Here is a 15,002-nt window from a genome sequence, read left to right as displayed (position 1 = left end):
TATTTGAATCCTACCTTTATAGTGAAAGTCCTTGTACATAGTTGGACATATTTTACCCCCCTTTTCCTGTTTGTTTCGAAAGTCAATGTTCGTCCGAACAGGACGATGCAGCAGCGGTTGCGGAGGCCGGAAATTGTTTCCCAGCGGAGCTTTCGGATGATCTGGACCACCTTGCATCAATCGCCTCAGGGCATGAAGCTGTTAAGATTGGAAAAGTTCAGCTTAAGATAATTATCAAACGGAATGTCAGTCAGAGTGACTTACTTGCTGCTTCGTGATGTAGATGGGTTTATTCATTACAATCCACGTCACCGTCTCGTGACAAGCCGGTGCCGTCGTTGAACCCTCGTAGGTCATGTAATGTTCCGTGTCTGGCAGTAAATCCCTAACGGACAACCTTCTCACCAAGGCCTCATCCCCACCGTACCGAATTTTATCCAGCTGATCTGTCAACATTCGAAGTTCAGGATTGGAAAGATCTCCTAACTGCAAAAGGATCGCTACCCCAACGATCCCTTGCGCTCTGTAGAGTGCATCGCTGAAGTTCGTATACAACTGTGAGTTGTAGCCGAAAATTTGAATCTGCTCATAGAAAGGCCCTGGTTAGAACTTTGAACACACACACACACACAGAAAAGACATTCTTACCTCTGCAGGAAACGTGTAACCTTCCACGCTGTGCTCCGACCCAAACTGATCGTGAAGACCGTAGTGTATGTGAATCTCTTGGAAGCGATACCTGTACGACAAAGGGCCTCCGGTTAGGTTCACCGGAATCTGCAGTACACCGTTGGAACCTGCCGTTTCATTGTTGACTGTGAAAATCACACTATGGCCGGTGTTGCCGATCGTACCACTGATCTGTGACATGAACAAAAAAAACGATTCTATTGAACACACGAGCTATTTGGAATTCGATCGAGGTCATACTCACTCTGTGTTTGTCGATGTGCACAGATCTTAAATTCGGATCGAACAGCAAACGTTGCGGTTCTAGATTTACCGGTGATTGTCGGCGGCCTTTGTTACACAGGGACCATTCCGGGTTGATAAGGCCCCAGAAGGCAGGTCCTGTAGATAAAGGAAAATTTTACTCGTTAGGCAGGAAACGCACTGAAATGTTTCTCGTGATGTTCTCATTTAAATATTAAATGTATCTGAAATCGTCTAACTTAAAATTACGTTTCAACTTAAGAACTGAACACTCTATTTACTCTATAATAGGGTTTCTAGAGATCGAGAAAAGGAATGGCTAGAAAAAAAAACTTCTACACATTTACGTGATTAATTCAAAAATTCGTAGACATAATTGAATTCAAATATCTAATAAAATTTGTTTTAATCCACCTAGTGGTGTAATGATGCCTTTCTCATATCAATCATACTATCATATACATATAATACTGTGGCATTCTTCAAAATAACTTTCTTCGATTCTTGAAAGAATAACCGAAATCGGTTTGTTTAGCCGTCTACTGTTGAAAACTATCAAATGGAGAAGATTTGAGGTCGATTTAGAAAACTTTTTACGGTTTTTCGTTCTTTTCAGTGATGGTATAAAATTTTTAACACACTTTACCCCATATTTCCGGATCCAGATGAAATTCAGGAATTACGTGTGGGACCACAAGACCTTTCATTTGAATCTAAGTTTGTGAAAATCGGTTTTGCCATCTCCGAGAAAAGTTAGTGTAAAAAACGTGATTAATCCACCTAGCAGTGAGATGATACCTTTTTTTATCAATTCGCATGTGTTTTTTGCATGAATATTCTTCGGTGTTTAAGTTTTCATTACATTATTTTAATGACCGTCGTTTTAAGCGACAATTTGAGATTGTAATCACTCATTACTCTGTAATGTCGAAACTGCAAATACAATCGAATTTAAATCTAGAAGTGTGATAATCGATTAAACATGCCATGATATGTAAGTTCCACTTTAGAGTTTACGGTAATTTAAGGTACTTCCAGAGCCGGTATTCAGGAACCAGCATAACCCAAACCGATTCGTATGGCCATATGACGAATAAATTACAGTTTTGAGTACAACTTTGAAGCTTAATTGGATAAAATTCATTAATTTTTGTATGTATGTATAAAACTAATTAATTTTGTATATAAGTTTAATTCAATTTGAATTTTTGTTTCTGAAATTTGATTAGGCTTTTTTGAGAAAACGATTGAGCTTTGAGAAACGATTTTATACTGGAACCGGAGTTCTAAAATCGGTATGGCCGAAGTCAGATAAATTCACCTGAGTAGCTGTATAGTTTACATTTGTTTCAAAATATTTGAAAATCAGTGAAGACATCTTTGAGAAATCATAGCACGAATTAAATTTTTAGGTGCCTTCTGAATCGACAACTGAATACCACTAACACTGAAAAAAGTCATTTTTTTTATCGACTATCCAAATCTGCTAACCCGATAAACCTGATTAATTTATGTGGAATAGACATTTTTATACTAATCACCCTGTATCCCCGAAACCGGAAGTTGGATGTGACTGAAGAGCAAGATGTTTTAAAGAATCTTGAAACTTTTCATTTGCATCTTAGATGATTCATCCTGTAGTTCCGGAACCAGAGGTCGGAACCAAACATAATTCAGGAACTTTGTTTGGGAGCATACGAATTTTCGTATGAATCTGAATTTGTAGAAAAGAAATTTTCAGAGAAAATTGAGTGAAATTATTTGTCACACACGCATTTGCTGATCTCGACGAACTGATTCGAATGGTATATGGATGTTATGTTCTTCCAGCATTTATTGCTGTAAGTAGTTTAAAACAATATAATTAAAAAAAATCTGCCATCATCTGGTTTATATATGTCATATTCGAACGATTATGTTGCCAAAAACGAGCCGTGCTAAAATTGGTCCGAGGCAAATTAAAGGATGCTGTACACAGTCTTTTTGGTACTTAGAAACAATTGTATGTAACAGAATAAAAAATCGTGTTTTCCGTTGCTCCCAAGCATTGCTTTGTCATCCAGCGCTCAAAACTCCTACTGCTGGAATATGGGAAAAAGTCGTTTACACAAAAATTTCGATATCTCCGTTAAAAATGGATGGATTTTACCAAACTATGGTTTGTTGAATAGGTATTATCGTGCGGAATCTAAGTCTGAAAACATATTCTGTTTTCAAGGTCAATTGTGACAGGTACTGTAAAAAACTGAAAATTTTGACATAAAACTTCAAATAACTCAAAAAGTAAACATCCGATCTCAAAACCATTCAATAGCGTTTTGGGTGACGGGGAGACCTTTCATTTGCGACTAGTTTGATCAAAATCGGTCCAGCCATCTCTGAGATCTCGACCTCTTAGTTGACAACACACATACAGACACACACACATACACACACACACAGACATTTGCTCAGTTCGTCGAGCTGAATCGATTGGTATATGTCATTCGGCCCTCCGGGAAAAATTTTCGAAAGTTTGAGCGAATTCTATACCTATTTTTTATATATATAAAAAAAGGTAAAAAAGGTAAAAACGTTACATACACAAATCCGCACATATACACACACAGACATTTTGCGTACTCGATGAACTGAGTCGAATGGTATATGACAGTTAAAAAGTCATAGGTTAAATCAAAAGTTTCCTTGAAAACCATCGTCGATGTTAATTAAACTGGATTGCATTGAATTTTCAATGAATAGAACTGTGCCTTTCAATTGACGCTTACTTATGCGATTAAATTTTATTTTATAATTGTAAAGTAATTTTATGTTTAATTGCCTGCTCCAAATATGTGCACTAAAAAAGGTGTTAATTCACAAAACATTTTTGTCTGTGCATTATAAGTGTTCACTATCTTATCATTTCTTTAAACTAAAAAGTTTGTAAATTTAAAGCACATCAATTACTAATTTTATCAAAATGTCCATCAGTTCAAACTGATTTTTCAAATTAACTATACTTGGAAATTGTCCGTCAAGAAATTTGTAATTTATAATTTTGTAATTTATTTGTCGTCAATCAAAAGTAGACCATAAGGATAATTACAATAATCGTCTTAAATTAGTAAACTATTCTAAATAGATCACCAAATAATGTATAATTTATTATGAGTTAAATAATTATAATTGGCTTACCGAATAGAACTGAAATATTGCTTTAGTTTGTTTTTTGACATAGTGAAATCGACTGCTTCTGAATGCTTGTTGTATACAGCCATCAATTGATTTATTGGCCCATTTTTTGCATAGTTTGTTCGCTGGTGGTTTGTAATAAAAATATTTCGATTTCTTAAAGGCCGAGATGGTATGTAAAAATTTAGTTTGGACAGGAGTTGACTGGAATCTACGCGATTCGAGACAATGTCATTTACAAATGAGACCATTGAAAATTCTCTGCGTTCTTTTAATGTTTGAATACAGATCAGCATACAGCGAGCTTTATAGGATGGAAGAGGAAGTCTTGTCCAACCTAATTTACGAAGTGCAAATAACAAAAATTGTTTTTGAACTGATTCAATTCGATCTTCCCATGTGATTAAGCAAGGTGACCAAACTAAGCTACAGTATTCTAGTACTGACCGAACATAGGCAATGTATAATGTTTTAATTGTATACGGATCGTGAAAACAGTAACAAAATCGTTTTATGAATCCTAGCATGTTATTGGCTCTGTTTATGATTGTATTATAATGGTCAACAAAAGTCATTTTAGAATCTAGTATTATTCCTAAGTCCCTAATTCTTTCGCATTTTTGAACTGTTTGACTTCCAAGAGTAAGTATCAAGTCAGGTGTATTTCGTTTTTTACTGAATGTTATTCTACTGCATTTTTTCACATTTAGTTGAAGAAGACTTTTGTTACACCATGTATAAAAAGAAAGAATTTCTTCTTGATAAACCTTGGCATCCTCACTTTTCTCTATTTCTAAAAATAGTTTTATATCGTCTGCGTGTATTAGAATTTTTATTTTTTTTAAAAGAAAGGAAATGTCGTTTACAAACAAGATAAATAAAAGAGGACCTAAATGAGATCCCTGGGGGACCCCGGAACTGACGTGAATGGGGCTCGACTTTTTACCCTTAAATTTTACAATTTGTTGACGATTTGTTAGATAAGATTCCAACCATTTAAGAAGACCTGGTAAGATTCCCAATTTCTGTAATTTGAACATAAGTATGGGTATGTCAACACGATCGAATGCTTTGCTGAAATCTGTATAAAGAGCTTCAATGTAATTTCCCTTGTCCATAGCGGTCAGGGTATAGTGGACGAATTCAAGCAAATTAGTAGAAGTGGAACGTCCTTTGAAAAATCTATGTTGCATGTGAGTAATTCTCTTTTTTATTTGACTAAGCAGTTTGTCATTAACGATCGCTTCAAAGAGCTTCGGAATGCAAGAAAGAATAGCAATCCCGCGATAGTTGCATATGTCTGCTTTTTTCCCATTTTTGAAAATTGGTATAAGGAAAGAGTTTTTCCACGTAACTGGAAAAACTCCAGACTGAAGCGAATTATTAAAAAGCCAGCACAAAGGGGTTGCAAGATCTAATGCTAATTTTTTCATAAATATGGGTGGAATCCCATCAGGTCCGGCACTTTTAGAGACATCCAATTTGTTTAGGGCATCTATTATGTCTAGCACTTCGATTTGATTTACATTAATATCTTCAGTAAACTCTGGAAAGAAATTAAAATATTCACGATCGCGGTCATCTTCAGAAAACTTCGTATAGATTTGTTGAAAAAATTTAGCGAAAAGATTACAAATTTCTTGTGAGTTATTACCAATGTTTTCCTGTAAATACATTCTTGACGGAAAGTTTTCTGATTTCAATTTGTTTCTAACATAACTAAAGAATTTTTTTGGGCAAGACTTTATTTCCTGCTCAGTTCTTGAGTTATACTCTTTGAATGCAGTATCAATTGCTAAACTTAGTTGGTCACAGATGTGTATGTAATTCGATAAATTGTCACTATTATTTTCTGTTTTGTACTTTTTATGAGCTTTTTGTTTTCGATTTCTTAAATTTCTAATATGCTCGTTATACGTTAATTTATTATGTCGTACAGCCGTGCGTAGAAAATATCGACTGAAATTTCGACATTTCCTTCGTTTCTAAGGAGTTCTTGCCAATCTATTTCTCGTAGCTTACGACTAATACTATCATAATTTGCTGAGTGGTAATCGAAAATCTCCTCATACTCGTAGTCGTCGGGTCTATTAATCTGATGTATAAATATTGAGAATTCGATTGCTGTATGAAAAACTTCATTTTTCCACAATGGAGTTGGTGATTCTATTACACAAAAATCATCGTGAATATTAGTAAATAATAAATCTAAATAACAGTTTTGCTGATTTTTTGCATGATTAATTTGATTAAGACCTAAACCAGATATTTTGTCGAATAAGTAATGAAGTGTTTCATTCTCCCCAACGAGAGGTAGTAAAATGCTATCATTTTCAGCGTCTTGAATAAAGTCGATATTGCGCTGATTAAAGTCTCCATATATATGAACTTTAACTTCCGATGGAAGCTTAGTAATTATTTCATCAGCAACATGCATAAACTTTTCATATGTGGCTTTTTGGGCATTGTTAGGAGGAAAATATACTGAAACAAAAATATGTGTTTCACCTGCTAAATGAATTCTTACCCATACGTGTTCAAATTCTTTAAATTTCGTAGTGGTTATCATTTCGGCGTCAAATTATGCTAAAACAGCAATGAGAACACCTCCCCCCGATTTTTTATCAGATGTATGGAGATCACGATCGTTTCTAAAAACGTTGTAAATGTTTCCGAAGACTTCCGTGCTGTTAACGCTATCATCCCAACTAGTTTCGGTTGCTAGAATAATTCCATACGAACACCCTAAAATATTTTTATGGATTTCATTAATCTTAAGTGCGCTCTTCATACGGTTAAAATTTTGACAATATGCTACGATTTCTGTCGACGACGCTAGATGAGGAGATCTTATTGAACATGATTGTTGACTTATGATAATATTGTCATTATTCTCTTCTTCGGGGTAATGCGTCAAAATTGTCGAAAACACGAATGTTGAGCACGACACGCCACGCACGTATCAGTTGACGAACATTCAGCAGACATTTGATTCGGCATCGTTAGTTGCAGGTTGTGCTCTCGATAAGGATTAATCGTCACTCCTCTTTGAAAATGAATTGTAGGTCTGTAATTTGTTGGTGGTCCCGAAAATCGATCCTTAGCTGCAGCAAGAAGTATTCTATCAGGTGGAAGATTATTTCGGCTGTTGTTATTATAGTTGTTGTTATTATTGTTATTGCTATTATTATTTATGTTGTGACTAATAATGTTATTACAATATAGTTTTGTAGATGAAAGATGCGTTGAAAGAATATTGGATCGGTTATTGTAATTTTTTCTTGAATTTCGCTTTTTGCGCCTTCTTGACTTGTCAGCCTCATTTTGCTGACGTCGGAACCTAGATTGGCGTGCGTCGTACTCACTCCAATCTGCTTTCCATACTTTTTTGGTACCTAATAAACGCCATCCAGAATAGTCGGGTTTTTTACAGTTCAATTCGTCATCCAAACTGGGGCATGAGTCAGGTGTCGATGATGATGATACAGCAATTTGGATTCCAGCAATATTTGTTGATAAAGACTTCAACTCCTCTAGAATGTCCAACTCGACCATAGAATTAGGATTGTTAGGTAAACAGGTTGCTGTGTCAAGTGATAGCTGGCTGAGTTGACTTATTTCGTTACTCAGGACTCGCAAATTTGTAGAAAATTCTGACTTCACGGTTTGCAGTGTCGAGAACACACTTTCCTTTGTCGACTTTAAAGCTGTATCTAGCAGTGCAGTCATGTGATTTTTAATACTTGTCACACTTCCCGGCAAACTGCTATTTTTATTTAGTGCGATCAACTCATTTTTTATGGTAGTGAGTAAGACTTCTAGTCCGTCAATCGCCTCATGTATTACAGTTGGCTTCTCCTGTTGGAATGCAAACTTATGCAGCACTTCCGTGTTGGCCTGAAGTTGCTTCTCCAGCAGTTTTTGTTGTTCAACAAGGCTGCTATAATGCATCTTTACTTGTAGTAATTCTTGACATACCTCGCAACATGGCAGCACATAAGAATTAATATCTGCTTTTTTGTCTCTCTTCCTGAGAGAACCGCGCTGAATGGTAACACCGATGCAAGCCGCGTGAAATCGAGGGCAGCCAACGCATGTCCACATGATTGTGTCGACGGAGGTATCCAGTGCACAAATTTCACAACTCATGTTGATTACACAACTATCAGTTAAAATAAACAATAAATAATATTTCGCGCGCGGCACTGGGAGCGAATGAAAAACACGTCCGAACTTGACGACGACTAAAATGAATGAATTGAATTGACAGGAAAGTACTAATAAAATATTTGTTACGTTTATCAAAATATTAATATGGTTGTTTTCAATTTCTTTTTCTCTGCACGTAATAGGGGAGAAAATTATTATTCAAACAGAAACTTTTCAAACTTTTCGTTTTATGAGTTAATATTATTGTTGGCAAAAAGTAGTAAGACTTTTGAATTATATTTCGCGTGGAAACCTTATTGACGGAAATATTTTTTTTCTAGGTTGGTATGATTGACAGTGAAATCTGTACCAAGTGTCACGTCCAAATATTCATTAGTATTTAGTATACGTCTGTCTTTTTGAAGTATTGAGAGTGCAATCGATGATTTTTACAATGAGTGAAATTATTCAACACAAATGTTCCATTAAATTTTGTGTGCGGCATAAAAATTTCTGGTGCCGAATCCTTCGGAATGTTGCGAAAGGCCTTCGGTGATAATTGTATGTCGCGAGCAAGTGTTTTTGATTTGTACAAGTTGTTCAAGGAGGGTCGAGAACGCGTTTATGACGAACCACGTCCAGGAAGGTCATCAACATCAACTGATGATGAATACGTCAATAAAATCAAGGTGCTCGAGAATCGACGATTAACAGTCATAGACCTTGAAGGGATTGTTGGAACATCGGTAGGATCAGTAAAAACCATTCTGAAAGATCATTTGGGCCTGAGAACAGTGAAAGCACGATTGGTTACAAAATCACTCATTGATTCTTCGGCATTTTTTCGCCAAAAATTCAACCAGTATCACCACCGTATTCACCTGATTTAGTTCCGTGTGACTTATGGTTATTCAGCAAACTCAAACGAGCGCTCTGAGGAAACCGTTTTGAGTCAATTGAAGACATCAAACGTGAATCGCTACGAGCATTTATGGTTATTCCGGAAATTGATTTTAACAATTTCAACAGAGGAGGGGTGGGATATAACTTGGATGGGGACATAATAAATGTGGAAGAATAAATAAAGAATTTTGAAATTATGAACAAAGTCTTACTTTTTTGCCCTCAGTAGTATAACACATATTTAACACTCCAAATACCAAGCCTCAAAAAAAAGTTGGAACGGTAACTTTGAGCTGTCATAGCTCAGCTGTTTTTCAACGAATCTCAATAAATTTTACACCCACGAATTTTGTGAAGTTCGTAGATTGATTCCAAAACTTTGTTGCAGACGATTGATAAAGGAAAACCAATGAAAATTTGATTTTTCCCGTTCCAAGTTTTTTTCATGCGCCTGCTTTCCAATTTTCTTTCCTTTGGCATAAACGTCGCATAAAAAATATTGGATACTTCAACTTTACCGAGTCATAACTTTGTTGTTAGTCAACCGATCTTCAAAATTTGTTCACCATTGGAAAGGTAATACTTCCAGAAATAAACTAAAAATAGGGTTGTCTATCCAAAATTATAATGAAAACTGTAGATAGATGACCTAAGAAAAGATGAGACTTTTTACAATGATCGTAAATATCTCGAAATTCAGAGCGATGACCTATATATTTTTATACATCATTCGATTCTAATGATACCAGCTACAATTTTTGCTCAACTACCATTCCTGCACAATCAACAGAAAACATTAAACAATCGATGAATTTATAAATATATATATATATATATATATATATATATATATATATATATATATATATATATATATATATATATATATATATATATATATATATATATATATATATATATATATATATATATATATATATATATATATATATATATTAAAATTCAAATATCACAAACTTAGAATTATTTCGGAATGTATAGAATTCGCAAATTATTTGAATTTTCTATTAGTAAACAATTCAGAAAAAGTAGAATTCTGAATTTAGTACAAAAAATCACACGAAATTAAGTAAAACTTGATTTTTTCCACCTAGTTGTGTAATGATGCCTTTCTCATATCTCTTTTATTCTCATATAAAAAATGTATTCTTCAAACAGTTTGGTTTGATTTTTGAAAAACATGAAAGCTAGTGCATGAACTAGTGTAATCTACAAAATGAAACAGTTCTCAAATCGGTTAGGCCATCTTTCTCAGTGAAGTGAGTTCCACTATTTCAGGTACTTATGAAACTGGAATCGCCCCGAATATTGGCTTTGCAGCAGCCTTTGCTATTAGCACCAACCAACCAATCTATAGTTGTCTTCGTCTCGAAAAACAACCTCTTCGTTTGAATGCTTATTACTGAATGAAACCCTTCACCTATGTTATCAGAACTAATTGGCTCAAGTCGCATGTTCACCTAGTTATTTGGAGATTTGTGCCTTGCCGTAGCTTCTCATCAACTTCCTGATGGGAAGGGACGGATAAAAAGGAACATGGAAGGGAAATGGGAATTGAATGAGGTGGGAAAACAGCACAAAACATAAAAAAATAAATCGTCCTGCATCACCGAAAGGATGCTGAACGATCTGCAGGTGCCAAAATACACGGTTGATAAAACCTCCAACCACCGAGAGGCCTTAGAGATTTTACAAAAGCGACATCATTCTGCATTCCCCGAAGAATGCAGAACGATTTCTTCCCGAATATGCACTTGAATTAATTTGACACTTTAGCAGACAAAAGTACCTTATTTTCATATATAGCTAATAAATGACTTACATGATACGAATATTTTTCAATGAAAAAACCCAATGTTTGAACATAATTTAAAATTTTTTTAAAAAATATCTCCTCCGCATTTTTTTATAAACATGCTCGAAAATATTTTCTGTCAAATACAAGAAACGGATTTTTTTCGTTTGCCTCAATGTTAGATATAGCAGTTTAAAAATAACCTGTTTCTGCACTAACTTTGCTCATAACTCTTTTTCTTTTTTAACGACTAAGTTTAGTAGTCAATATTTCTTTTTTCTTTTTTTTTTGCGATATTCTCCTAACCAGAGACCATTTTTTTGTAGAAACAGACAATGAAAATTATAGAATGATAGTACTCAAGGGAGAGCAAGGATGTGAAAATATAGAACGGAAAAGTGAGACGTGACAGAGGGTCATTTAAGCAAGCAGAAATCTTCTAGTAACTTAACTTTTACCTTCTACCAGAGGAGTTGGGCTAAGGCATCTGAACAATGTGAATCACCCAAGTCTCTGGTATGTCGGAAAGTAGTGATAAAGGTCTTTTACCATTTACTATCCGAACCGGCAAAAGAAAAGTTACCAGAAGTTGTCACTTTCTACTTGCGACGGTATTCTAACACACAATGAGTTCTTCACTGCATGGGTGTTTTTTCTTTATCTTTATACGGCTAGTTGAATATCGGAATGGAAGGTTTGTGCGAACTATTGCTTATGTGCCCAGAAGATTTCTGCTTGCTTAAATGACCCTATGTCACGTCTCACTTTTCCGTTCTATATTTTCACATCCTTGATCTCCCTTGAGTACGATCATTCTATAATTTTAATTGTCTGTTTCTACAAAAAAATGGTCTCTGGTTAGGAGAATATCGCAAAAAAAAAGAAAAAAGAAATATTGACTACTAAACTTAGTCGTTAAAAAAGAAAAAGAGTAAAAATTAACATGATGGGTTTCCATCGGGGTAGCGATGAATGGAGCGCTACTGAACGCCGCTTACAACCTGGGCTAAACAGCCAACACGCTGTGACTCTGGGCACATAAGCAATAGTTCGCACAAACCTTCCATTCCGATATTCAACTAGCCGTATAGAGATAAAGAAAAAACACCCATGCAGTGAAGAACTCATTGTGTGTGAGAATGCAGCCGCAAGTGGAAAGTAACAACTTCTGATAACTATTCTTTTGTCGGTTCGGATAGTAAATGATAAAAGACCTTTATCATTACTTTCCGACATACCAGAGACTTGGGTGATTCGCATTGTTCAGATGCCTAAGCCCAACTCCTCTGGTAGAAGGTAAAAGTTAAGTTACTAGAAGATTTCTGCTTGCTTAAATGACCCTCTGTCACGTCTCTATTTTCCGTTCTATATTTTCACATCCTTGCTCTCCCTTGAGTACTATCATTCTATAATTTTCATTGTCTGTTTCTACAAAAAAATGGTCTCTGGTTTGCTCATAACTTCGGTTCAAAAAACGCAACCTGAATGCGCCAGTCATTAAAAAATAGGTTTTAACAAACTCTAAAAGATGTTCAAAGATACCTATAAGAAAAGAGAAAAATATAAATGCTAGAGCAAAAAATCTGTTTTTTAGGAACACCCTAAGTTGCTCTTTAAAAATAGCTGTAACACTAAAACCGTTGCAGATACTACTATGGTGTCCTCAGCAAAGCTGCTCGATATAATTTTATCTACAATTTTGCCGAAGAATGCAGTCCTCTATCTCAACTCATCCGGAAAATAAGTTTTGGATCACCTTAATAATAAGAGCCACCCTAATACCATGTACATCGACATATGGCTTATCTTCACTGATCATTTGTTTTGAAGACATCATAGCTCTAAAGTATATGGTTAAGCCACAAATGTTTTTGTCCCCCTAAATTGTGGATCTGGACCACTGTGCAATGCAATTTACCTCGGAAATTTTAAAATTTCCGATCTTCCACCTATTTTTTGAGATTCTACGGCAAACCTAAAACAAAATCAGAATTTTAGTAATTATCAATTGCGTTTTGTCATAAAGTTTTAATGTTTTGATTTGATTTTGTTTGGCAAAATTTTCCCAACAATAGAAATTCTCTGTATTTGTGCTTAATTTCTTGAGATTCTTTGAACGGATATATAATTTTGATCATGAATACATTGTTTCTGGTAATGATTCCAATATTTTGAATAAAAAAAATGTACATGTCATCGCTTTAATTTTTGAGTTATATACAAACATGTGAAAAAAAATGAAAAATTCATATATATTTATAAATTCATCGATTGTTTAATGTTTTCTTTTGATTGTGCAGGAATGGTAGTTGAGCGAAAATTGTAACTGGAATTACTAGCAATCGAATGATGTATAAAAATATATAGGTCATCGCTCTTTGAATTTCGAGATATTTACGATCATTGTAAAAAGTCTCACCTTTTCTTAGGTCATCTATCTACAGTTTTCATTATAACTTTGGGTAGACAACTTTATTTTTCATTTTTTTTGTGCATTTTATATCTGGAAGTATTACCTTTCCAATGGTGAACAGATTTTGAAGATCGGTTGACTAACAACAAAGTAATGACTCGGTAAAGTTGAAGTTCTCAATATCCGATTCGCGATGCAGGTGCCGCATGAATGTAGATAGAACACATTTTGAGCTTGAAAAAAAACTTGGAACGGGAAAAATCTGATTTTCATTAGTTTTTCCTAAAAGATCGTCAATAATGATATACTTAGAATAATCTACAAACTTCACAAAATTTGAGGGTGAAAAATTGATCGAAATTGGTCAAGTAACAACTGAGCTATGATAGCTCAAAGTTACCGTTCCAACTTTTTTTGAGGCATGGTATTAGGAGTGTTAAACATGTTTTCAAAAGACGAAATTCGTTTTCCTTTGCATTTTGACAGATAAACTTGCTACCATCAGCATCGTCCACGTACGCCCTCTACCAGTCAAACACAACGTTAGATCGCGAATGACAGTACTGTTGCATTTTAGACTGTCATGTTCGCTCGTGCAATATTTATTTAGCTATGGATGAGCACCCGCGTTTTGTCGCCAGCGCAACATCGTTCTTCATCTAACAAACAATAGCTGCCATCCACAGCAACTCGCATTGGTATAAACTAAACTACTGATGTTTAGACCAGTAGCACATGAATCAAGCAGGATGCGCTATGTCATGACCTGCCCTTTCTCTGTTAAGCTCCCGATCCTACCTGGAAGTACCAGTCTGCTGTGAGTGTTTTCAGTTTTTATCCAAAGCCTAAAAATCAGTCTGGCCTGCGATTGCCACGTGGACCATTGACCATTCCCACATTTCTGAATGGAAAGAACTATGAATTAGTGTTGTTTGCTTTAGGCTGACAACGAAACGAACACCGACGATGCTTGTGTCACTGACAAAAGGAGCATGAAAGCAGAAAATTGTTTTCCTATTCCTTCCTCCTGCATCGAGACAAACAGTGTGGTTTCAGATCACTTGAAGTGCGAATTGTTCAGAACAAGCCCAAGTGCAGACGAAATGTTTTTCGAAACACTCAATATCGACGATCTGAAATCAATACTGTTCTTGAACGGCCAGCCACAAAAAAACAGTAAGCAACGAAAAGATTTATTTTGTTACTCAAATCCTTCTTTTGGATGTCTCCCTGCTGTAGTACATCATTTTTCACCCCACTTTTTCAGTATTGTGAGCAAAGCAGAATGAAACGGCATAACGGAGCACATGTATGAAAATCCAAACTCACTGAGCTGTTCTTTTGCTGAGCCCAAAAATGTTGGAAAGATGGTGGATGGAGGTTGAAAAAGGTTACAGTCAACAAACAGACAAAAAAAAGACGAAACTCGCAACACTAACACGATAAGATGATAAAGTACTAAACCAAGCTGGATGTGGGATGTGGAAAGCCGAAGCTTCCTTTCACCAAATAAAAATCTTCCTTCAGACGACCGCTCGGGAAACCATAAGCGGAGCAAAGTGGATAACCCATGCAATCAACAGTGAGATCATTTGTCAGAACTTTGACTTTTGG

The 15,002-nt window shown here is 35.4% G+C and overlaps 1 protein-coding gene across 3 annotated transcripts in view; it reads right to left on the bottom strand.

Annotated features, from left to right (window-relative positions):
* The window catches only part of LOC131425264 (carbonic anhydrase-related protein 10), a 236,478-nt gene that overhangs the window by 12,270 nt on the left and 209,206 nt on the right, over window positions 1–15,002 (bottom strand). For all 3 annotated transcript variants that reach the window (XM_058587009.1, XM_058587011.1, XM_058587010.1), the window contains exons 4-7: window positions 935–1,071; window positions 649–861; window positions 265–582; window positions 15–198 (exon numbers count right to left, since the gene is read on the bottom strand). In XM_058587009.1, the coding sequence (XP_058442992.1) occupies window positions 15–198; window positions 265–582; window positions 649–861; window positions 935–1,071 (852 nt within the window). The remainder of the gene's footprint in view (window positions 1–14; window positions 199–264; window positions 583–648; window positions 862–934; window positions 1,072–15,002) is intronic.

This window comes from Malaya genurostris, chromosome 1 (genome assembly GCF_030247185.1).
Source record: "Malaya genurostris strain Urasoe2022 chromosome 1, Malgen_1.1, whole genome shotgun sequence".
Taxonomy (NCBI): Eukaryota; Metazoa; Arthropoda; class Insecta; order Diptera; family Culicidae; genus Malaya; species Malaya genurostris.
Note: the sequence above shows the minus strand (reverse complement) of the source record. Positions and strands in the feature narration are given on the sequence as shown.